Here is a 26,746-nt window from a genome sequence, read left to right as displayed (position 1 = left end):
AATATTAATTTATTAACACTGAAATTTCTACTCATCTTCTAGCATTTTCTATGTATATATTTTAATCACTCTAAGTTAGGAGCAAGCATTTGTTCTGTTTGTACCTCACCTGTGTGAGTTCAGAAGAGTTTTGGTATCTTAGAGGTCTGCTTTGGTCACCCTCTGGAGAAATTTGAGGATAAATGGGAATTTTGGATTGGTTTAGAATTAAATAGTTCATTCTTTTTCATTTTTTTTTTTATTAGAAAAGCAGGTCGTGCTTGACCAACCTCATCTCCTTCTATGACTGGGTGACCAGTATGGTAGATGAGGGAAGGGCTGTTGATGTAGTCTACCTAGATTACAGCAAAGTCTTTGACACTGTCCCTCACAGGCTTCTTCTGGGGAAACTGGCTGCCCGTGGTCTGAACAGATATACACTTCTTTGAGTAAGGAACTGGCTACGGGAGTAGCAGCTGAGGGAGCTGGGATTGTTCTGTCTGGAGAAGAGGAGGCTCAGGGGAGACCTCACTGCACTCTACAACTTCCTGAAGGGAGGTTGTGCTGAAGAGGGATTTGGCCTCTTCTCCCAGGCAACAAGCAGGGCATGGGGTAATGGCCGCAAGTTGTATCAGAAGAGGTTTAGATTAGACATAAGGAAGAACTTCTTCTCTCAGAGAGTGGTCAGGTACTGGAATGGCTGCCCAGGGAGGTGGTGGAGTTGCCGTCCCTGGCAGTGTTCAAGAGGCGTCTGGATGACATGCTGCGTGATGTGGCCTAGTGCTTGTAGTGGCAATGGTGATGAGGAGACAGTTGGACTAGATGATCTTATAGGTCATTTCCAACCTTGTGATTCTATGATTCTCAGAACAGCTCTGGAGGGCCATCTTTATGAAGAACTTTATGTAAGTACAAATGAAAATGCACTTCACAGATATTGCAATGTTTTGACATCCTAAATATTACAGAAGAGATTCTCTTTTTCATTCTGAGCTTTCAGTCTCTCCTCTCACAAAGATGGAATCATGGCATTTAGCAGAGCACTATTTAGCTAAATTGACTGCAGTTTCTTGTCCCCATGATTGTTTCAGATCTTTAGATCAAACTGGGCCACTTTTGCAAATACCAGTCCAGCATACTGGAGTCCTGGCCTCAGTTCTTCCCAGTGTTACCAGTTTTCTTGTCAAAGTTCAAATGCTTTATTCGAGAGAAATAAATGCTAAAAAACACTGTGAGGCAATTTGTTATTAGGAGGATGTAACCAAAATAATCTTATCTAGGTTGTAAGGCAAATTTTTTTTGAAGAACAAGAATCTTCAGAAGAGAATTAGATAGAGCTTAGAAGGACTATAAGATAGGTGGAATCAGGGTGAAAGACAAAGTTCTCATGAAGAGGTTCCTTCTGGTACCAGCAGATGCCATAAATGAAATGTATCAGAAGATGAGAAAAAAAAAAAAAAAAAAAAAAACAAAGGTATTCTCCCCCCCACTTTTTTTTAAAAAAATATAATTTTTAACCTTTATTTTTTAAAAAAAAAATTATTTTTAAATTTTTTTATTTTAATTATTTTAAAAAAAAAAAAAAAAAAAAGTTCTTAGCCACCATGAAAGTACAGTGCGGATAAACACCTTCGTTTGTCTGCATGGCAGCCCTAGCTGAGGTGGACTGTTTACTTAAGAAAGCAAAGTACACACTGCTAATAGCTTCTGCTGGAGCAGAAGTGCATAACGTGTTGCTCAGAGGCAGCAGCTTTCTCCTGGGAAACTGTCTGCAGAGCATACTAACACACAAGATGAGAGAACAAGGACTCTTCGAATCTACCTGTTCCAAAAAACTTCACTGAACCAGGGCTGCCTTCAGAAAGGAGAACAAAGAAAAGTAATGAGAGGTAGTGAGCAAACATGCAGCGAGCTCACTATTTATTATGGCAAACTCCCTTTTTTTTCCTGGAGAAAAGCATAACTCAGACCTTCCGTTTCTCCATATGCTTGTACAGATTGTACTAATTTTAGCACAAAAACATTGTTTTGACTTTTTCTGCCCTTCACACCTGGGGATTCTGCTATCTTCCCCTCTACTTCTGATGTAGAAGAGCTGTGTGTATTCCTTGTGACAGCAAGAAGTAAACCAGCCCCCAAGAGGTCCTTCCCACTCCTGCAGGGCTAGGTTTTCACAGAAAAGTCTGGCCCTTGGGTAGTTCCACTCTCTAGCAAATACCCCACGCACTCTTAAGATGGCATGTTGGGAATGTCTGCTGATTAACCTTCTAAGAAGCAGAAATATTTCTGATTTCTTGATATATTTCTGATTTTTTGTAACCGTCAGCCTCCTATAACAGAAAATACTTACGCTATAAATTCTCTTCTTCTTTCACTATTATGAGACATTGCTCAGTATGGTCATCTAATAAATCTACCCTTTGATCAGTCTTCCAGGGAGCCACATGATTAAGGTATTTAATGTATAGATACTTTAAAAGTAGCACAAAATATTGCCAGTATAAGAAGAAATATGTTATTTCCTACCTTATTCTTGTATGGAGAAAATTAGGAATACAAATTCAAAAAGGAAAGAAGATTAAAGTAGGTAAACAAACAGAAAATCTGGTTATTATTGAACTGCTCATGAAACCTGTACAAACAGAACATTAAAAAAAGGCAACTTCTTCATAGACATAGGCTGAAAATGAGGAACAAGTTTCTCTTCACATCACAAAAAGATTATATTCCTTGTTTGCATTCATAGAAGTGTTACCAATCTATTGCTCTATAAAATTTATTTAAGAAAAGGATAGTTTATTTGACACGTGTTCCCTAAGCCAAGAAAAATAAGTCCAACACATTTGATACCTTAACCTTCACACAACTCATTAAGTTAAGTTAAATGGTTTTGGTTGCACATAAGGTCTGGCAGTGACCCATAAAAACAGAGGTTAATTAGTATGCCTCTCCTTCTACCTTTCTCTATTAATACTACATCATATGGAGAGCTCTTGTCAGGATGTCAATTGAAGGCATAGATACACCTCATGTCACTGCTCAGTATTACCTCTGTTACATTGGAAATATACTGAAAAAATAAGAACAGTTATAATAACATGTAAGCAATTCTACATGCATGCGTGAATTTATATATAAATCTTTATGAAGTAGCCCATCCGTAAGGCAAACTTTGGGTATTGAAACATTGAAAAGAAAGTAAACTCTTTAATCTTTCAGTATCAAACATCCTGTACTGTTCTAAGCTGCTATTACACAATACCAGACTTACATGCTGACGAGGATACTGAATCAGCTGCCTCCCAAAAAATCTCATTGTTATCCAAGTCTGTCAAGTCACCATCCCCTTCACATAATGATTTCTGTGATCATAAACCAAATGAATGTACAAATACTACAGTTATGAGATATACCAGAGTTGAGCTACACAGTTATTACACCAAAACAGAAAAGATAGGATGCTTACCCATATCATGGGCTTATGTACAAAGCTCCAGCAGAGCAGATCTCCCAAAAATACCCTTCCCACTGGTAGTCAGCTCTTAAATGGGTCTAGGAGAGGTGGAGCCAGGCTCCAATCCTTCTGGCAGCACAGGTGAAGGCAATTCACCTGTGCTCTCATGGCTGACTCATTGCTCATCTCAGGTGATCAGTCGGAGGTTCATGCCATGATTCAGCAGTTCCCATACAGTGATATAGCTCCTCTTCAAACTAGCTATATTTGCATATACTGTGATGGAGAATAGTGCAATTGTGTGGAGGTTATATTAAAAAAAAAAACAAAAAAAAACAAACAAACAAAAAAAAGGTTACAAACCACAGAGAAGAAAACTGCAAAAAATTTGATAGTTTTCTGTACCATACTACCTGTGTGATTTAAATGTCCTCACATTTCTAATCTAATCCAGTCTCTTCTAGAAGACATCTTCAAAGGGAAGGAAATATATGAACAAACAAACAGAAAAAGTATCTTCTCTGATTCAGAGAAAGATCTGATAAAGAAATATCGTGAACCCTAGGATGAAGAGAACCACATTATTCACCACTGCTGAAAGCTTCCTAGTTGAGCAATTAGGTAAGTGGAGACAACTGAGAGGTGAGCAGCAGTAGAGGTAAGTGCTTTGAAAAGGAACAGGCATTTATTTGTTCAAGAGAACATACATATAATACAATAATACAATACAGTGAAAAAGGAATGTTATAAAATAACTAGTGATCTGTTATCCTCTTAACCATTCATGGCAATAATAACTTCAGTACCTGAGATGAAGCAGCCAAATTTAAGAGTAAATTACAGAATGGGCAGGGTTGCAAGGGACCTCAAGGATCATGAATCTCCTACCCCACCACATGCAGGCCCACCAACTTCCCCATTTAATAGTAGACCAAGCTGCACAGGGCCCCATCCAATTTGGCCTTGAACACCTCCAGGGACGGGGCATCCACAACCTCTCTGGGCAGCCTGTTCCAGAACCGCACCACTCTCCTTGTAAAGAACTTCCCAATGACATCCAACCTAAATCTTCCCTCCCTCAACTTAAAACTATTTCCTCTTGTCCTGCAGTTATCAACCCTTTCAAAGAGTTGATTCCCTTCCTGTTTGTAGGCTCCCTTTATGTACTGAAAGGCTGCAATGAGGTCACCCCGCAGCCTTCTTTTCTCCAGGCTGAACAAGCCCAGCTCCCTCACCCTGCCTTCATAGGGGATCATCTTTCTGGCCCTCTTCTGGACCCTCTCCAATGCTCCCTGTCTTTTTTGTACTGGGGGCTCTACACTTGGATGCAGTATTCCAGATAGGGCTTCACAAGTGCAGAGTAGAGAGAGACAATCACCTCCCTGTCCCTGCTGGCCACCTGTCTTCTGCTGGAGCCAAGGACACAATTTGCCTTCCGAGCCACAAGAGCATATTGCTGGCTCATGTTAAGTTTTTCATCTATCAAGACCCCCAGGTCCTTCTCCACAGGGCTGCTCTCAAGGACCTGCAGGAGGTTGCCAAGAGGAAAATCAAACTCCTTGCTATTTCATTGCAGAATGTGGGTGGATGACAGCCCTGCAAAGTCTATTGTCTGAATAATCTTCCTGTACCAGCTCCCCCTAAACAGTACAAGGCAAAAATCAAAATTTTGTCTATGCTGCAATTTTCCTTTCTTTCTCAAAATCTTTATCAGTGTTGTCTTCACTTAGGGATGAAAAATACCCTTTGACTGTTAGTTCTGTTTAGGTTTTGTTCTTCCACCTCTACACATACTTCCAGGTGAGTGAACCCACAAATATCTTGCAGGCAGACATGCTTGACTTGCATTTGGCTATTCCCAAGAGAGTTCAGTTAAAAACTGAGTGGATATACACACAAAATATTAAATATGCCAGTTGTCCCACACTTCACACACTGATTTTAAGGAAATATTTTGCTTGGACTTTCAAGCTGGACTTCAACAATGTTATTATTTGTTATTAATACCATGGAATCTTCTTTGTCTTAAACACTGAGTATAATAGCATGAGAAAAGGGCTGTTCAGAGCAGTGTTTTTAGCTATCTGGAACATGAGCCTTTGTTACATTTAAGAAAAGCAGATAAAAATGGTATTGTTTTCTACTGGAAAATGACACTGTTCAGAATAAATGTAATTATTGTAAATGCCACTCTAGAAAATAGGAATTTGCACCTTTCATTATGATGACCAAGTCTAAAGAGAATTATTTTCATTCATAGGACACAATGGACAATTCTACTTGCACTCATTTTTCCTGAGTGTTATCAAGACAATAGCAAGTAATTAAAAATATGGGAGGAACTGCAGTATCTAATATGTCCAGACTTGTGGGGTTATGAGGTTGCCTATTAACATTTGCTACTTACTGCAGTAATATGTGATATCACAGAATCAAAATCATAAAATATCTTGAGTTGCGAGGGACCCATCCAGTCCAATGAGCCCATCTCCTGACTCTTTGCATGACAACTCAAAATTCACACCATATTTCTTAGAGTGTCATCCAAACATCTTAGAGAGTCATGCTTCTTGAATTTGGGCAGCTTGGTGCCATGATCACAGCCTTGAGAAGCCTATTCCAGTGCCTTTTTAGTTGTCTATCACAGCAATGGTCAACTTTAATTGGACTTTTTTCAACTTTAATTGGGCTTTGGCTGCATGTATTCTTTCCCCATGATGGTGAACTGCGTCTCTGCAGTCCTTCCATATCTTTTGACCTCACTTCCACTTTCCTTTTTTGCTTAAGCTCTAGAAGAAGAACCCTGCTCGGTCAAGCAGCATGTCTGCCTCACCTGCTTGACTTCCAACATTTTGGAATTGCTTGTTTTTGTGCTTTTTAGGGGAGGTACTTACAAAGTGACCAGCACTGATGGTGACGGTCTCCAAAGTCTTCAAAAGGGAACCTTTATTACTAGTTCCCTGAACAGCTTGAAATCTGCTTTCCACATATCCAGGGTTAAAGTTTTAGTGGCAGTTTTCCTCCTATCATTAAAGATTTTAAACATGTCTACTTCATGTTTACTATGGCTAAGACAGCCATGAATCACCACTTCACCCACAAGACCTTCTATGTTTATAAGCAATAAATCCAGGAAAGCATCTTTCCTAATTGTCTCGTTTGGTACCCGTACCAGGAATGTTTCAAGGTGTTTTAGGAATCTCCTGTTCCTAATTATCTGTTTCTATTAGCTCTGTGGTATTCTCAGTTAACATCTAGCAAGTTGAAGCCACTCATAAGGACAAGGGCAGCTGATCTAGAGGTATCTCTTAGTTCCTTAAAGAATAATTTATTCTGGCCAAATGGCTTGGAGTAGACTCACACAATACCCACTTTATTTATTTGTCTCTAAATCCTTACCCAGAGGTTCTCAACTGTGTCAGTGAGCATCATACAGATCATCCCCTCCATTATATACAGTACCACTTCCCCACCTTACCTGCCCTGACTGTCCCTGCTGAAGAGCCTAGAGCTGTCCCTTGTAATACACCAGTCTCAGGACTCTTTCTGCCAGGTTTCACTTATGTCAGTGTTTTGTAGCTCTGGAACTGAGCCAAGACTTCTAGATCCTCTTGCTTGTTTCTAATACTGTGTGGCATAGAAACATTTCAAATGTGTGTCATTGTACATTGCTCTATGTACCTCCTGGAGGAGACTGAAAGATCTCACACAGTCCCTCAAATTTCGTCATGTCATCCCATAGCTTATCAGTGGCAAGTCTGGTTTTATCCCTTTCCCCATTCAAATGTAGCCTGAAGCTCTACTGATGAGCTCTTCTATATGAGCTCTATATCTTTCTTTTGTTTGAATTCAGGCAGTTCCCATTGCCATGTCCCATTCTGGGCCAAAAGCAAATATTTCAAGATATTATTGTTCCTTTTCTTTGTTTGGATTACAAATGGTTGAAAGACACAAATACCTGAAGCCATATTACAAAATCCTTGTGAGACTTGATGATTAACAGTCAGTTGCCAAGTGTAAGAGAAAGTAACTTTCTGATCAGACAGTTTTCTATGTAAGAAAATTGCAGTCTTAATGCCTGCTTGCCCTGTGTAACCTGAGCCACGTAAGACTGATTCTAGTACTTCCAGTTTGCATTTTCATGTCTTTCCAGTGTCATTTTGGCCTCTTAAAAACTTAGTTCATCCTGTAGCATGCAGAGAAGTGGTAGAACAACATTTTCCATTAGGGATATTTTTTGGCATGGTACCTGTTATTTATCCTGTATTTCTTAGTTTAAAAGTGTCATTCACAGAATCACAGAATGGCCAGGGTTGGAAGGGACCTCAAGGATCATGAATCTCCAACCCCTGCCACATGCAGGCCCACCAACCTCCCCATTTATTACTAGACCAGGCTGCCCAGGGCCCCATCCAATCTGTCCCTGAACATCTTCAGGGACAGGGCATCCACAACCTGGCAACAGGGCAGCCTGTTCCAGCACCTCACCACTCTCTCTGTAAAGACCTTCCCAATGACATCCAACCTGAATCTTCCCTCCTTCAACTTAAAACCATTTCTTTTTTTCCTGCTGAATACTGAATATTGAAATTAAGTGCAGCAGAATGGATCAGCTCACCATAAAGTCACACAAGCAGCAATGTCTTGCGTGAGAGTGGATGGAAGCATGCATAGAGTTAATATTTGCAAAAAACAAGTCTGCGCTCCTTAACATCAGCAGTCACTTATTAGAATTACTTGGTTACATCACAAAACAATCTCCTGGCACTGCTTTGTCATGTGCTGACTTTTAACATAAACTATAGAAAGTACAGGTCTCAAATGCAGTATGCCTATACAGAATGTTTAAAAAACCAAATCCTCTGGATCCTAATACACTATTTATCTTAACGAAGAACACGTTATAATTATATTCTAATGTGATGATCAACCATGTGACAAAGATACTGTAAACACCAAGAGTTACAAATCAGTATGTCTTACTGAGCTATCTTGTTGAAGAAAACATTTATGCTTATTAGCAATACTGTTCAGTTCTAGAGTCATCTATCATACGTATCTGTACATTACAATTTAAAGTTTAGTGTTTTGTAATTGTTTCTTCCAAATCCTGTGATGCTTTATTTTTCCCTCATTTATTTGGAAATTTGACAAATACCTCAACAAAAAATATTGTACTGTCTTCTAGCAGATTGGCTTCCATAAATTTCTGCAGACAGCAAGGACTGAACCATACCTTAAGAACAGAAAACAGACACATATACAGCATAGCAGTTCCATAATGGCATAATCATAAGATATTTCTTGCCTTACCATTAAAAAAAAAAAAAAAAGGCAGAGTAAACTGCTGCTGTCAATTTTGTTCTGAAAGGTAGCTCCATCTGAATTCAACATCTGTATTTCCATGACCCAGTGCACTATCACTTTTCTAGGACTGCTTTGAATCTGCTGTTGGTGAATCATTGTGTAACTGTTGTGCATTATTTGTACTTTCTATTTATATATATATATTTACATTTTGTTACTTTGCCACTTCAGAAATAACTAGACCACTTCAACAACATATATATTTCTCAACAGTTATTGCAGCTAGTGACATAGGAAGTGTCTGACTGTAAGTTCAACTATCATTAATTGTTTTCAGCCTTGTGTGACAAAAACATTGCAGAACAATGAGATTGAAAAGAGCTGGGAGGTTATCTATTCTGGTAAAACAAATAATCCACCTTGTCGGAGACATAACATCAAACTTAACCAGCACAAGCTATATAAAACATCCCCTGAGAGGTCTCAGAAGGTGGAACAACGGTCAGTTTATCTAAATCAAATATATTTTAATTTAAAAAATTTATTTTACTTTAAATTCTCTTAGCAATAGCATTAGCAACATGGCTCTGGTTAGCTTAGAATTCATACTATTAATAGTCAGATAATTTAAAACTATTATCTGATCCTCTGACCCTGTTAATTGCAATATTTATAATGATTTTTGAAAGACTCCTCCTTCACTCATCTCATGTTATTAAGGAATGTTAGCATAAAGTTCTGATCCTGAACAAGGAAGAAAATTGAATTTAAAACAGGTAAATCTACTTAGAGCTCAGGAGAGGTGGTAGCTTCAAATTTGGAGCCTGGAGTTCTTTAGTTAAGCAGAGATGACTGCAATGCAGACCAGGGGAAGCAGTAGTTTGTCACTGTATGGAGCATAAACCATTTCATTCCCATTACTCATTTCATTTTTGCTTCTTTGCCTCACATCTGTGAGGCAATCAGCATGGCTCATGAGCCGGTGGTAGCAGGGTCATGGCTTTTTTTGATTGCTATTTTGGTTTTTGCTTATTAATATCTCTTTAGCAAGGAATGGAGAATGTGGAAGTAGGAGGCAATTGATACAAATCAATGTGCAGTCAGTCACATTTACTACTGACCAGCACAGCATTAATTGTTTTAGAGATGAAAAAGTTTGGGAAAGTACCTTTAGCGCTGGTCAATCCAAAAGACCTCTACTAGCCTACTAGCAGTGGGAAATAGTTTTAGTCCTCATCAGTATCTTCTAGGGAAAATTCCCATGCACAAAGCTGTGACACTTCTCTCGGTATAAAGGGCAGCTCAGGGTCTCATTCTCATCTCTCTAATGTTGGCTTTAAATCTCATTTCTCTATTTGAGTCCAAATAATTATTTTAGGTTTCCAAGGAGTGGGAGAGATGGTAGAGGATGATTTTTACCTTGAGTTTATCTTGAATTTATACTTGAAAGCTAGATCTGTGGGTTATGCCCTGAGAACCAGAAACAAACAGAAGCAAATTTCACAAGTGTGGACAAGCAGAATACAAAAGAACAGCACCTAAAATCTGACATGTGAAACATATTTTTTACTAAAAGTGGATGTAAGTGGATGGAGCATTTTGAGACAGGAAAATGCAGAGGATAGTTCTGTGATGTTTTTCCAGTTACCTACTGAAACATAAATGCATGAAAAGAACAAATTTCTACTGAGATTAGTTTTTTAGAGAAAGGCTCTATTAAGTAAGAAATTCTGAAGAACTGGAAAGCCATTCTGAGTATCTCAGATTCAACAGGCTGATCTTCCTGTAAAGAAGAAAGCTGACTAAAATGCAACCAGAGACTTACAGTGAATTTTTAATAATAAGGTTATTGTCTACCAACTGAAAATAGTCTTGATTGTTGTGTTCACCATTTTTATTTATGAAGCATTGAAAAACTAGTTTTGCAGTGAAAAAGATGGCATGTATGATCTGTAAACTTCCAATTACTGTTTTTTCATACTAAATCTGAACTTCATCCTCGTACCAGTTTAGACAGATTTTCATATTCTTAGTAAAAGTATCAAATAAGATGACTTCATAGTATTTAACCCTCTTAAAGCTTCATTTCCAATCCCAGCCAAATCTGTTCTTACTTTAAAGGTTGCGAAGTACTGAATGTTGATTAAAATCTAGATCTGTAAGAGCTTGAAAAACCTACGCAACATGTAAGCTTCTTTATAAAGCAAACAAATACAGAATTCATCAATCGGCCCAGAGTTAATTTAAGCTTTAGGAAATAAAGACTGTTGCAGAGGAAAGCGTGAAAAAAATTGCATGAAAGTAGTGGTAGAAGGGAAACAAATGCTCAGACAGAACATTTTTCTAGTGGAGAAGAGATTAAGACAAGATTACTGTTGTTCCACAGATAACAGGCACAAGAGGCTAAATAGGCCAGCAGATGACTGTTCTGAAGACTGAGAAGTGTACTCTCCTTCTACAAACCAAAGAAACAAACTGGAAAAATAGGAAGTAAGCTCATATCATGCCTTTTGTTGAAGTAGTAAAATTTTGTTCAAATTTTACTACTTTGTTCAAGTAGTAAAATGGTCCTTTAGAGTGGTTGAATTCAAATCCTTTGTGGAAATCAAGTGAAATAATAACCAAACTAATTTAACTTTCAAAATGAAATTAGAGTTTGTGGAATACTATATGAGAGATAAACCAGCTGGAATGTAAGTCAGTGGTATGATTTGCAGTGAGGAGATGACTGCTAGGGCACTCTCGTATGGACTCTTCTTCTCAGGTGATTTAATGAAGAAGAGATTTTTTCTTATTATTCACCACATATTTGACAAAACTGAAGATTATAACTGTAGATTCCTGACTTCACCCCAGCTCAAAAGGAAGCATCTCCTGAAGCTTGGTGGGTCAAGAATGATGACAGTCTGGACTTTCTTGCCTGAGTATATATTACTTCTCAGGTCCTAAATACTGGGTGATTTCTTTCTGATTCAAGTCTTCATCCCCATCAGTGGCTTAGCACAGCAGTGGCAATGCACTTTGCTGGTGAGCTCTCTATGAACCAAGTAGGGAGTTTTCTTTTTCGTGAATCATACGGAACCTGCTGCAGTGGGAACAAGAACAAAAACCTCAGCAGAGGATGAAAGTGAGCATCACACAGATCTAGATGGATTTCACTTGTCAATTCAAACAACTGCAAGGAAAATTCTTCTTTTGTAAGACACCATCATGTGCTCCAAATCGAACAGAAATTGTGCAAACAAAATGTTTCAGAGATGATTTTTTTTCCTCTTATTATTTTGAAACACTATTCCAATCCACAGATCATAATTTTAGTAGGATATGGTTCATTAACTTATCTTTAATGAAGCATCCTACTCACTTTTACCATTTCTAGATCCAGAAAGGCTTTTATAGTCTCACTGTGTTTAGAGGGTGCTGGAGAATAAAACTGTAGACATCACATGAGAGAAATCTCTTAACCATCAGTAAAATAACTTTTCTATGAGTAGCATTCCAGTAACGTTGAGATCATATTACAAAACCCCCAGTATTGGGGATATGTGCTGGACTGATTTTTAAAATGATTTAGCAAACTAACTTCTGCGATGTTCTCTTAGTAGTTGTTTTAAGCCTCTATTTCCATCTTTAGTTAGTGGAAATTTGAAGTCAAAATATTAATATCTCTGCATAATAATTACTTTCTGATATGTATAGCTTGATATATGTATATGTGGTGCAGGGAAAAGCAATTATCTGAGATGTTCTGCATAATTAAATGATAATATTTGAAAGTTTAAAATGTTAGACAAATTTCAAGCAAAGATGAATTGCCTGGGAAAGAGCAGGTAAGGACACCAGAGATTATTATAAATTCAATTATTCATAGAGACATCATTTCAATATATCCGTGGATTTAATATGTAATTCATGTGAAATTAGGGATTTTGCTTTGAAGAGAAGTAGAAGTAGAAATGAAAATGAGATGCAATACACGTTCCTGTTCTTCACTGAGGGCAATTTCATAGCATTTTGACAATGAGGAAAATATATTATTTGTTATTTATGAAAGTGTTGCAGTAGCTAATTAAGAAAATACATTTTCCTTTTTCATTGCCTAGATATAATGAAAGCAGAATTACCTGCTGTGCATTTACAATAAAATCAAGGTAAAAAGGAAGACAATGTTTTTGAACTGGTTGTTAGCAAAGTGCAATACCAAATGTAAACTTTTTTGAAATGCAGAGAAACCAAATGAAAGTATAGAATTAAAACTTCAAACAGGTAATAGTAAGCGATGATGTTATTGAAAATAAAAAGGACTCGGGAAAACTGAGAACCTCATTTTCTTCATTTATACACAATTGCCATGTACTGAAAACAAAACTGGAAGACATTTTATGACTGCCACTATGGCTGTTTGATATAAGTATACATCTTAAATATAAGCAATTTACAACTACTACTACCCACCGTACTCTTCACTTTATTAAAATAGTGATTACATTTAGGAAAGACATTGCTTCTGAAAATTAATGAAAAATTGTCATGGTTTTATATTTTTTTTGGGTTTTTTTGGGCTTCAGTATTCCACATCAAAACATCATGTAGTGTACGGGGCATTAAAGTGTTAATGCCCCAATTCCAGGTACCTGTCCCTGTACATTACAGAAGTCACGGGACTTAAAACAATGACAAAAAGTAAATATACATATATAAATATCAGATCTTCAATGAATTTGTTACTTTTGAAAATTAGGCTGAAACGCTGATCTTTCAGAAATACTTGTGAAAATTTTACTTGAAAGACTTGTAAAGAGTAAATGGTGATGGGAGAGGAAGGATGAAACAGAGTTCTACAACTCCAATTCTGTTTGATTTTGTGTTTGGTTTTGAAATGAGGAAACTGGAATTTAAGTCATTTAGAAGCTGTCAAACTTTAGAAAGATTCCTTAAAATTCTTCCCTACACACATTTCATTACCTGTCTACACTTCATTACCTGACTACATTTCATTACCTGTGCAGTAGATGAATGTATTGCAATCTGCTTGAAAGCTAAACCTGTGCACCTGTGGATATTTTCTATGGAGAATGAACTAATGGACTTTGAAGTCAAATTGGAAAAAAAATATATGTATATCAACCATACTGAAACAGAAACAGGGATCCTTAAATCCTAAAAGTCTCAGAAAAGAAAGAGGTCACAAACTGCTGGAAAATGACAGTATCTGAAAAGAAAAAATAATAAAAAAAATCACATCTTTCAAAGTTCCACCTCAGAATTGCTGTTTGTTCTTCTACAAACACACAAAAACATCATTCCGCCATCAAGAGGCAAACTACTGTTTTGGTGGTTTTAACTTCCATATTCATTACACCGTACAAAAAGGATGATGACAAATTAATTTATGAAAGTATTTTCACTGAAAAATATTTGTCTTGTCAAGATGAATTTCATCAGGAAATGTTCTCTTCACCTATTGCTTTGCACCACAAGACTGAAGCTGATGTCGAAACTTTATATGTTTTCTTGAAAATCTGAAAGTATCACTAGGGAAATCTTCAAAATCTCTGAAACCCAAACAGATTCCTTATTTATCATTTTTACTGTTTCTTTGTACAACTACGTATGTCTCATGCTACCTCTTTACTGCCTCTAAAACAGATTTTGTTTACTTCACAACTAGTGATTTTCCATTATGGGCTCTTCTAGGTATTATGCGTTGCTTAATGTGACAGTTTAGCATTTAGTTATTAGAATGATAGATGCTTTAAGGTGATCAGTATAAGGTATACTGAAAAACTGGAGGGATGATTCTGAGAGAACAGATATTATGTATTAGTTTTTACAATGCATAAAAATGAACAGAAGCATATGAAAAGTATTTATATATTTTTTTAACTGTAATTTGCTCTGTAAATACTTATGAAAGTAAAAAAGAGTGCTTATAATTTCTTGCTTCAGTTTTCAACTCATATTGTTTTTTCCTACTTCTGATTTAAACCAAGGCAGTTTCAAACCAGACCAAAAGGGACCTATCTGGCAATCTGTCATACTTCATATATGACATGCAATATCTATGACATCTTATAATTGTCACTATTATTTTCAGTTTAAGAAGTGGAAACAAACCTTGTGAGATTTTAATTATCCCATTCATTACCACAAAAGGAAAGAGTACCACCACTGAAAGCCACAGAAATGTTGACCTTGCTGTAAGAAACATTAAGTTTATAAAGCTTATGAGAACTGGAGGAGAAATAAACCAAAATGGAAAAGAATTCAGATTTTCAGTCTTATTAAGGATGGAGTTTCCCATGCTTATGGGAAAATCATATTGCAATTTTGAAAACATCTACTTTTGAAGACCTACTGATAAAAATAATTAAGATAGTTCATAATGCATATAGCAAAAGAAAATAGTCTCTTCAAAAAATATATATATATTATTCCTCTTTGTACATATTTCTTATTGAATATTACCTGCAATTTTAAGTAATTATATTTTTTGCCATATAGTCCCTGCAACTTTTTAATAAGGAGGAAATATTTTATTTGTATATTCTGCTTGGTCTTTTCTAACATTAAAGCCACAGTGTGACTCCTGGAATTATTATCTGGAGGAATTATACAAATAACTATACGTCCACTTGCTCAGTTCATACTTTCAGAAAATTTCAGAAGCCATATCACAGCTATTGGCTTGTACACTTTTTTTTTTTTTTTTCTTTTTTCTTTTTTCCCTTCTTCAGTTATCAGAGAAGTTTACTGGAAAGTTACAGAATGAATTTATCAAAATTCATCCTTATTTTTTTTAAATGTGCTATAAATATAATAGTAATGTAATAATATAATATTTATACCACTTGGATAAAAACTACGTTACCTGTATCATGAAATGCAAATGTCTTGAAAATAAAAATAAAAAAACAAACAACAGTGCTTGGATTACTGCCTGCAGGTAGTAATCCTGTGGAGATGACAAAGCTACAAGAAAAAAGCAGTCACCCAGCGTGTGACATTTTCAGTCACCTCAATGGAACATATTTAGAAATTGCTTACATGAGCCATTACTTTGGAAACAAATGGAAAAATAGGAAGACTCAGAGAAGATACCCTTCATTCCAGTACTGGAATATGTCATCATTGCTCTTGTCCCAAATACAGATAAAGACATGTTGTATATAATATGTAAGTATGTATTTAGATTATATATAATACATACATATGTGTATATATTTTGTATACTATATACATATATATATGTATATAATACAGGTACGAAATATATTTCATGCATATATGTACGAAATACATAGATCTAACATATCATTCATTTGCATTGATATACACAGCAAAATATAGATTATAGGGTATTTAACAGAAATATATCATACTCATACAATGTAATAGTACTTTAATATATGTAATATGTAAAAATTTGTATACATTCATGTATAGGTGTTCATAATATAAGAGTTCAAATTTTCAAATCAAATTAATTAGAATTATATCAAAATGTTTTGTTCCTAAACAGAGAATCATACAATTGTTTAGATTGAAAGACCTCCAAGCTCATCAAGTCCAATGGTTAAATTTGGGACTAGCTTATCATTACATTGAGTTTTAAAAGAACTATTTCATTAAGTGATCAGATACCTGTATTTTTTCTCTAAGGTATTGTCCTTGGATAGAAAACCTTTTCCCCTATGCATTTCTAGTCATATGATGCCTATGGCACAGTACTTTGTTTGGTTATAGGTGAGTCTCAGTCATAAATAGCTAACTCTCCATGAAGTTCTGTCCTTCGGGAACAACACAGCCCTAGAATCTTGCAAGGCACCAGACCAAAACAAAATGCACTGTTCAACATTTATGAGAAACAAATCTTTCAGATGCAAGCCCTACTTTCATCTGCACTGAAAAAAAACTGTGTTTTTGTTATTATTTTTTTAAACCCTTTGAAATAGAAGCACTTTGTCTTCATTTTCCTAATAGGAAATAAAATTTCAGCAAAATTGAATTTCTCAAAAAAAAAAAAACCAAACAAACAAAAAAAAAAACCCAGCTATCTTCGTAGAAATTTCATTTTCCATGAGAAAATAAAACAATTATAATGGAAAATCCTCAGAATTATCTGGAGCAGGGAAAATTCCTGTTATCATTTTCTAAAGAAGTTTGCACTGAACTCTAGGGAATGATACTGAATATGAAAGCTTACGAAGTGCAAGTTTACAAAAGAATTGACAAGAAAAGAGCTTTTTATAAGCAAAAACAAAACAAAACAAAAAACAAAAACAAGCCAAGCCGCAAAAACTAAAACTGAACTCCTACACTTACAATGAGAAGAGAGCATTCTAGAGAGAATCCATCTTTCCTTCAGGACCCCCAGACATGGCTGCAGAGACCTTCTGTCACATGTAAGTGGCAGCACTCAACACAGTCATTGCTTCAATTCTCACTTTAAGTATAAAACATTACATTTCCTAAATATCTTTATAAGAAAGTGACTTTAATAAATTAAACTAAATTAAATTGGAAAGTAACACACATTTCTTTACAGAAGAATGAAATTAATACGAGTAAGAAACAGCAGTGTAGTGTGTATAGGTTGTACTTTGATCTCCATGCAACTTTTAAAATAAGAGGTGAACCTTTGATATTTCAGTGGAAAAGCATAATGTGCATAATGGTACATCTCATTTCTACTGCCTGAGCAGAAATCAGTAAGCAGAAAACTTATTTTACTGGATGTCTCTTAGTTATGGATGGGAAATTATGACATACCTAAGAACAACTATACAAGTTTGGACCAAAGGTTCATCTAGTCCAATATGTTATTGCTCACAGTGATCAAAAGGAGATTTTCAGAGAAGAGTTTAGGATTAGAGAAAGCATACAGTGATACTTCCTTGTAGTAGGATTTCAGCTCTGAAAAATCATTGGGAGGCAAAGGCAATGTTTTAGTATTTTCTCCATCTAGATAGAGTTTTCTTCCATGAATTTGCTTAATTCAGCTAATACAAGCTTTTTGTATCCAAGACATGCTGAAACAACCTCCCCAGTTTAACCCCACTTGTGTAAACAACCATTTCTAAAAAGCTATGAGATAGTGCTTCACACAATGACCCCTTGTTCTTGTATGGGAAGAAACAGTGATATTCATCTGGTTTCCCTAAGAAAATTTTTCAGTTGTCATATCAGATCAATACACAACAGCAAAATGGCCGCAATCATCTCACTTACCCCTCATAAATCAGATAGCATCATACTGAGGCTACAAATGAGCCAACAGCCTGAGCTGTTCAATTATCAATTCCAGTTAATACAAAAATAAGAGTGCTTCTTGAATACCTGTCGCTGGTTTTCTGTTTCTAGCCTCAATCTGGCTTCTACACATCTTCTGGTCTCCAGGAAGGCTTGACGTTGTGCTCTGTCTGATAGGTAGCTAATGAAGATTCCTGCGGTGTTCATACACATAAATAACACTGCCTGGGCCGCTATCTGCAACAAAAAAACAAGCATGATTTGATCAGGTAACAGAAGCAAAAATATCTGTTTAAATATGAAGGGGGAATGAGAATGTGGCTCTCCAGTCATGTTGACTGTAAAACCAAAAGGCTATGAAAGTTTGCATAGAGGAATCCCTTGGATCTTAATTAAAGGCATCAAATATATAAAATTCTCTCTGCCTTGAGGAAGAAGTATAAAGTATTTGGGAGCATTAAACTCTAGTTGAACCACAAATGATGTTTCCAAGAACTGACTCACAGGGCTATAGTCAGGAATGATTACAAACATAATTAACAATTTGTTTTTGCACTGCCTCTTCTGTAGAAGTAACTTTTTGATTTGTCTTATGGCTAGTTTGAGAGCAAAGGCATATTAAGGAAAACAAAGAGTGCCAGTTAGCTAAGAATTAGTATCAATTATAATAGTTATTCTGTTATTGATCAAATCAAATAAATTCATTTTCAGCTGGTGCCAAAGTACAAGTTTGCATGATCTGAATCCTGAACTATCCAACAAGAGAAGCTGAATGCATAACCAAATACTTGCATAGCCTATGCCTGTGTACACAAGCCTTTTATTCACCAATGCTTACGTAAGAGCTGCACTCTTTCCACAGCTTCGTTCATTGAGACATGAACTTAAATGATCCAAGTGGGAGTGGATGGTTGGGCAGTTTGAATTCCAAAGGCTTGTTTGCTTGTCATTGATACCTCTCTGTGTTCTGTTTATTTGTAAGGCATAGCATATCAACAAGTGAGGATCTTTCAGGAAACACAGTAGGAAATGTATAATACTTGCATGCATTATAGACAGAAAAGACCCTGCAAATGCAGTTCTTTATCCAACACCTCATTGCTGATGTATGTTACAAATTTATGGGAAGTCCTCTCAGCTCTTGCTTCATTCTGTTTTTAGGTTTTTTTTTTCTTCTCTCTGTCATGGTGCAGTCAGAGCCACTGTGCTAATGAGGTGTCACTAGTTGTGCCCCATTTTTCAGGGTTGCACAACAGTCCTGGTGACAAAGCAGCCGTGGACTACATTACCCTGCATGCCAGCATCACCTGCAAGCAGAGATGTCCAGGTTCTGATACTTACGCACCATAACAGCGAGGGTCATTCTTATAGGATCATAACAACATTAGAACTGCCATGCAGTGATGGACAAAATGTTCACCACTCTGAAAGCTTAGGTAGGAGTGCACAGACAAGTCAAGTGCATTAGAATGTATTTTCTAAACTGTCCTGAACACTCCATCCAACTGTGGCTGAGGGATATCATTGGCTAAAAGTTGCATTTTTGTAGTGTTATCTGATAATCAGTCGCACCAAGATCCAACTTCTGCTTCTTCTAATAGAAGAAAACATTTAGAAAAACTCCTAATCTTGTTGTGATGCTGTACCTTAGATCTGCAGGTCTCATTCCTCACATTCAAGTAGTTTACAAAAGTGATATCTGATATCAAACCAAATGCATTTGGCAGAAACATCAGCTTTATATATTCCCGTATTTCTGAATTTGGAACATTGTTCTATGATCAAACAGGGAATTCATTTACAGTTTATATGCCATGATTAAATAAGATTGCATATCCTGGCTCCATCTGAAGCTCTGCTTAATCTTCGCCAATAATAGACGTCTAGGACAAGCTTATGAGAAATAGGGTGTGATTAGCATGATCTTTGCATCATCCTAGTTTCCAGGATCTTGTTCTTTACAGCACCTCTAAGCTGGAGGTGGCATACTCTATCCATTTGTTTAACAACCCCTGGTAGATCAACTGTGTACATTTTTCTCTGATATTTACCTGAAGTTATATCTTTGGCCCCTACCACATCCAATGGCAAAAAATGCCTACCATTTAATTAGGCACTTTCTGTTTAAAATGTTTCTTTTTTTTTTCTTTTTTTTTTTTTTTTGCTTTAGTTTGCAACCTTATCGTTACTTTGAGTGCTCCATCATGCTTATGAGACACAGTGACTAATCATTTCCATTTCATCTTCCTTTCAGCTCCCCTGATTTTATTGACATACAGCATATCTTGCAGCCTTTATTTTATTTAAGGGAGGAACTTAAAACTATTTATTCTTATTGTGTTTGTCACCATCCCATCTCCTTGTTTTCTGCTTTCCTCTATCTCACCACAGTTGACTGGAGATAACATTCCCCAGACCAGCCAGCTTCCAGCAGACACTTTCCACCTCTGTTCCACTATATAAAACACAGAATACAGTACTTTAGCCCATGAGATAACTCCTTCCTGCCACAGACTGCTAGTAAGTGGGTCAACAAAGATGGTGAAGGCTCTGGAGGACAAGAAGTGTGAGGAGCAGCTGAAATCCCTGTGTGTGTTCAGCCCAGAGCAGAGGAGCTGATGAGAAGCCTGATGGCGGCTGCAGCTCCTCACAGGGAGCGGAGGGCAGCGCTGAGCTCTGCTCTGTGTGACAGCAGCAGGGCCCAGGGAACGGCATGGAGCTGTGCAGGGGAGGGGCGGGTGGGGGTCAGGGACAAGGTCTGCACCAGGGGGTGGTGGGCATGGAACGGGCTGCCCAGGGCAGTAGGCATGGACTCAAGCTGCCAGAGTGCAAGAAGTGTCCGGACAATGCTCTCAGACACATGGTCTGATTTTTGGGTGATCCTGTGTGGAGTCAGTAGTGTGACTCAATTATCCTTATGATTCTCTTTCAACTTGAGATATTCTGTGATTTCAGGATTCTATGATTCTAAGTGTATGACAGTCCGACATGAAATAAGACCAGTTTGGACTGTGCCATGCAGCAGAACAACAGAAGTCAGCTGTGCGTGGTTGGAGTAGTCAGCATTTCATATCATTTTGACTGACCTGAGGATAATCTATGCTCACATGCTAGAAAACTTATGGTTTAAGATGAAAAAAAATAAAAGTATTTTACAAATTTGAACTGTATATTTCAGTGGTAAAAGCAGTGGCAGAGTATTGTGGTTTGCTTGCAAATTCAATTATAACATCCACATGCACCCAGTTTCAGTCACCTGTCTCTGCTAATACTCAGGACAAGTGCCACTCACTTCAGCAGATCGCCTTCAAGCAAATGCAGTAGAATTTGGACTTCGATTAGATTTCATGAGTCCATAATTTGATTTGGATAAAGGGAATTATGGAAAACATGCTACAGGTAAAACTGCAGCTTACTCAGAGGAAGAATTTGTTTTTCTTATACAGAGTAGTCTGCTTGAAACCAATCTGAGGATGAAAACACTATCCCTTGCAAGAATACTGATGTGTGGCTCTTGTTAATAAAAAGAAAAAAAGAAAAAGACATAAAATACCTCAGTCCCTCATTGTCACTCCTTTCATCTGCAGTTTACAGTGACCAATTCCAGAAGTCTTGCAGGATTTTCTATTGCATGTCAGGGACACAAACCAGGACAGACTGATTTTGTAAGATATACACAATTTTAGACCAACTGCAAGATAATCAGGAACAGCACAGTAGGAAAGCTGAGGTATAAGTTGAAAAAAAAGAAAATCTTTTCAAGACATTTATAAGCCTTTTAGCCTATTTTTACCTCACACAGCACTCAAATGAGCAGCTATAGTAGAGATAGCAAGTGATCTTAAAAGCATGAGTGACATGTTTTGATATTAAATAGGTCTCTGGGGAGGTCTGCTTCTTAAATATTTAAAAAATGCAAACAAAAGGTAGTCATCACTGTGATGCTTGGGAGTATCTACAATAGGACCCATGCTGTCCCTGATGATTCACACACGATCATCTGTTCCCCTGTATTCAGTCCTGGTGAGGTCACACCTCAAGTACTCCACACAGTTTTGGGCCCACAGGAATGGCATTGATGCCTTGGAGTGTATCCAGAGAAGGGAAATAAAGCTGTGAAGGGTCTGGAGCACAAGTATTGCGGGGGGTGGCTGAGGGAACTTGGATTTTTTGTTATAGAGAAAAGGAGGCTCAGGGGAGACTTTATTGCTATCTACAACTCCTTAAAAGGAGTTTGTTTTGAGGTGGGGCTTGGCCTCTCCTCCCAGATAAGAGGTAATGGCCCTAAGTTGCACCAGGAGAGGTTTCAAGTTGAAAAAAAATTATTCTTAGAAAGAGTGGTGAGGCACTGGAACAGGTTGCCTGGGGAGGTGATAGAATCACTGTCCCAGGAGGTGTTAAAGAAAGGGTAATAGTGGCATTAAGGGACAAGGTTTAGTGGGCAGGGTGGTGATGGATTGATGGTTGGTTCACTGTGGTCTATTCCAACCTTAATGATTCTGCAATTCTATGATTCTGTAATCAAATAGCAGTATAAATACAGCTACAGAAAGTTACTTGACAAGATGATGCAGATGGTTAGAAGCAGAGGTTAAAATTTTTACTCCAAAACTGCTTTCCATTTTTCTCATAGGAGGTAATTGAAAGTTTAGTTCACTTTAAATAGAAGTTAAATTTATAAAGTGTCCATCATGCCAGCAACTCAGGGCTCTTTGCAAGTCAGTGTGATAAAAGAAAAGCCAGTAGAAGAAGAAGCAGATCGGACTAGCTTAAGTTTAACATTGACAGTACACACAGATTCAGATTAATTCATTTGTATTTCATTCATCATATGAAAAGAGCTTTGCCAGGGCAACTGAAAAAAGATAACATGTTGGATTTGGAACTACTAGATCTCAGACTAAGAAAAAATTAAAAGGCACTGGACACAACTGGTTGGGTAGAAGTATTAATTGAGGTTGGTACTGTATAGTAAAATAAGGAACAGTTGAGGTAGAAATCATTAAAAAACTTCTAAAAAATATATTGCAAAGTGACTGGTGAATCTCAGTCACAGAAAGGTTATCATGACAGAACTGAATGTAGCTCAAGAAATGGAAATTCAGAAGGGCACAGGTGAGGGAGTTTGAGCTGAGAGCAGAGTTGGGCTATGTGTAATGATTTGGGGGCATTTCTCCTATTCCAAGCACCAGAGTTTGTCCTGATTTGGACTTAATTCTGTTTTCTGTGAATTTATGAAGAACAGAGACTGAGTTAGAGAAGAGTTTGCAAATGTCAAGTTTTAGATCTTCAAAAATCATATCTGTAACGTGTTTAGGTTTTATTATGTTTTCTCTTTGAAAAAGTTCAATTGTCCATCAGGGAATGTAAATCCATAAAGTCAGCAGTATAATCTCCTAATTCAGTACTTTCTGAGACCTGCCAGTTATGGTCAGTTGTGCACTGTATAGTACCTGACTGAGTTCAGAAAACTCAAATAACCCATAACCTGAAGTGAAATGAAAACATAACAAAATTCAACAAATCCTACAAACTGGAAATATGTTGGATGGTTAGAAAAACCTGAAAGAAATTCACTACCACAGATTATCTTCATCATGATTAGTACAGTCAGTGGTAGGAGATATTCAGCAGAACAGGCTGAGGGAGCTGGACTTTGTTCAGCCTGGAGAAGAGAAGGCTGCGAGGAGACTTCATTGCAGCCTTTCAGTATTTAAAAAGGGATTATAAATGGGGAGAATCAACTTTTTACTCAGGTGAATAGGTGATAAGACAAGGGGGAATGGTTTTAAGCTCAAGGAGGGAAGGTTTGTATTAGATGTCAGGGGGAAATCTTTCACAGAGAGAGTGGTGAGGTGCTGACACAGGCTGCCCAGAGAGGTTGTGGATGCCCCATCCCTTGAGGTGTTCAAGACTAGATTGGACAGACCCTGGGAAATCTGTTCTAGTTCCAGATCTGGAGGTTGGTGGCCCTGCCTGTGGTAGGGGAGTAGAAACCTGATGATCCTTGAGTTCCTTTCCAACGCAACCCATTCTATGATTCTATGATTCAAATATAAAGCAAATGGAGAGGAAGAAAAGAAAACTGAGAAGGTCCAGAAAAAGATCTGAAATGTGGGAGAATGCTAAACATCTGTTTTACCATCTCAGGTGAAAAGAGAAAACTAATACTCTTCAGCAGGTAATTTAGATCTTCAGTATAGAAACAGAACAGTTCTGGGGCTAATCTCACCAAAACACATCTGAAAAGTAAATAAATCTCCAGCTGAACATTCTCAAGGAAGATTAACATTAAAGAGCAGGAATTTCATTCATTCCTGAAATGAGCCGGTGGAAACTGTTTAATTCTCTTCTTGTCTGGCTTTCTAGTTTAGGATTTGCTTCAATGACAGATTGGAGTAGTTCCTGGTTGTTTTGGGAAGACTAGGAAAGTAAAGCTGTTGTGCATCTGTAAGAGTGTTTTCAGCATGTGCCACATAAAGAACTCGTTGCTATGGTAATTATTATTGGTTAATTGGGTTTAGAGAGAAATTTTGATTCATAATTAGTTGTTTAACTAAAAATAGCAGCTTCCCATAAGGTTGAATTTTTACCTAAAATGTCTCAAAAACCTCATTCCTCACTACCTTCTTTATCCTTGCCTTACTTAGGTTACTTACACAGAAAATAACTTAAGCTCTTACAAGAACAGATCACCAGAAACGAGCTGAGGGATGCATAAGAAGAGTGGGATTTGAAATCAAAATTCTGTACTTTGTATAGAACAGGAACATCTGGCAGCATAGACTCCAGCACTCTCTCACTGCTAGGCTACAGCAAGCTTCTATTTCCAGCTGAGACCATGGTTTTATGAATCAAAGCTCTTGGCAGCAAAACCAGTAAGTACTTGTATCTCTGTTCTGCCTCTTGCCCACCTTGAACCCTCAGCACAACTTCCCCTTCGTAAAGCCAGATAAATTATCTGTGGGACCCTTCTGTGAACTGTATCAGGGAAATGGGCCAACTTAAAAAACAAACACTTGCCATTGGCAGTGATTTTCCTATCTAGAGCAGTTGTCCGATTGAGTTCACATCACATCCTCCACAGGGAGAAGAAGCACGTGAGTATTCGTAGTTGGTACTGCTGCTAACTCATTAAACTGGAACCTTTACTGCTTTATTGTTAAGCCACCTTGTAAGGAGTTTTCTTATTCCCCAGGTTCACTTCATCTGACTTCTGGGATTCTGCTAAATGCTACTGGCCGTGATAGATTTTTCGATGTCTTAGACTATCAGTGCTTCATCAAAATTTACTGGAGCCCCACCTGCTCCACAAAGGTGCCTTGTGAATTGTTGCTGTGGATTTCCAGAAAGCTCATCTGTTCCTGATCCTTTATCCAACTGTACAACAGCTGTTATGATGCTACTCGCAGCTGGAGTGAGTGCTGAAGTATTTCCTATCCAAATCTCCATAATTTACTGACAGGTGGGAATATAACATTTACCTGAGAAGACAGAGAGGAAGAGAGAGATACAGCTTATTCATAGTAAATTTAGACAAGTACAGACTGTGATAGTTAAGAGGCATGCTTCACTCCACCTACTTCTGGTTTTCTAAATGTGAAAACAGTCATTTGTATATATAGACTTTTGGTATAAAGCTTTTGCAGTTTGAGCTGAGTTTTATAATTCCTTTATGCAAAACTCTCACAGAAAAATCCTTTTTTCAAAAACTCAGAACTTGTTTAGGCCATCAGGACAACCAATTTTCCCTAAGAAGTTTGTTCTTGTTGCTTCCAAAGTGAACACTAGAGAACTTCATTATGTACTTTGGATCACAGTCTGGCCCCTAAGGTGCATGAAATCTATAGCATCCAAGACTTGTTGTCCCTGTCTACCAAACACAGAATGTATGTTAAGAAATGATTATAAAATCATAGAATCATAGAATATCCTGAGTTTTAAGAGACCCACAAGCATCACTGAGTCCAATTCCTGACACAGGACCAGCCAAACATCACTGGTTTCATTGTAAAGTATCTTAACACACCTATTGCTCCTGCACTGCTAATAATTTGGCAAACAAAGACCAATCATTCTCCTTCTGAGCAATGTCATGTTTGTGCAAAATCAGTCATCCTAGTTCAAGACAGAATTCAGTAACACATATCTCTAATAGTCAGAATAAGAGATCTAATTTGCTATTAAAAAATAGCTATTTCCTCCTTGCTCATTCCATCTCACTGAATCCATTAGAAATGTAGAAAATTGAATGTTTGAGTAAACTGTTCAAAGGTAACTCAAACCATACAATTTGGCGATCAGCTATCAAACATGTTTGGCAACACAGTGTGGAACGAGGGGCCTTCCAGAAAATTTGTATCGTATCAGACTCATAAAAGCTGACATAACTTGAATGATGTACAGAGGCAATAGAGTGAACATACAACCTTACTGCTGTCATTGAACAGCCCCAAATGTGAAATCATTTTCAGCACATCACATTCATCTCCCTTTGAGTTAGTGTAAAATTTAGAATACAGACCTAACTTTAGCAACAGCAACAAAAAAATTTATTCTGTGACTTTTGGTAACCTTATTTTGGTGCTTTTCTTTTTATAGACGTTTAGCTGGCTGGACACTGGGATAATGTTAGTACTAGGATCATAGTTCATGCATACAGGTGAATGAGCAGAAGTGAGTAAATTATCTTAATTAGAAGCAGTTTTCCATGGCTGCAGGGGAGTCTGCTGGATCCTCCCTCTGACCCTCAGC

General features: G+C 37.3%; 1 protein-coding gene across 1 annotated transcript in view; it reads right to left on the bottom strand.

Annotated features, from left to right (window-relative positions):
* Window positions 1–26,746, bottom strand: part of ADCY8 (adenylate cyclase 8) — a 122,981-nt gene that overhangs the window by 73,315 nt on the left and 22,920 nt on the right. Inside the window, exon 2 of the mRNA XM_042839935.1 lies at window positions 18,080–18,229. Within this exon, the coding sequence (XP_042695869.1) occupies window positions 18,080–18,229 (150 nt within the window). The remainder of the gene's footprint in view (window positions 1–18,079; window positions 18,230–26,746) is intronic.

Source organism: Centrocercus urophasianus, unplaced genomic scaffold (assembly GCF_019232065.1).
Source record: "Centrocercus urophasianus isolate 14NV4802_14NV808 unplaced genomic scaffold, USGS_Curo_1.0 seq_11, whole genome shotgun sequence".
NCBI classification, from domain to species: Eukaryota; Metazoa; Chordata; class Aves; order Galliformes; family Phasianidae; genus Centrocercus; species Centrocercus urophasianus.
This window is presented reverse-complemented; position numbering and strand designations above follow the sequence as displayed.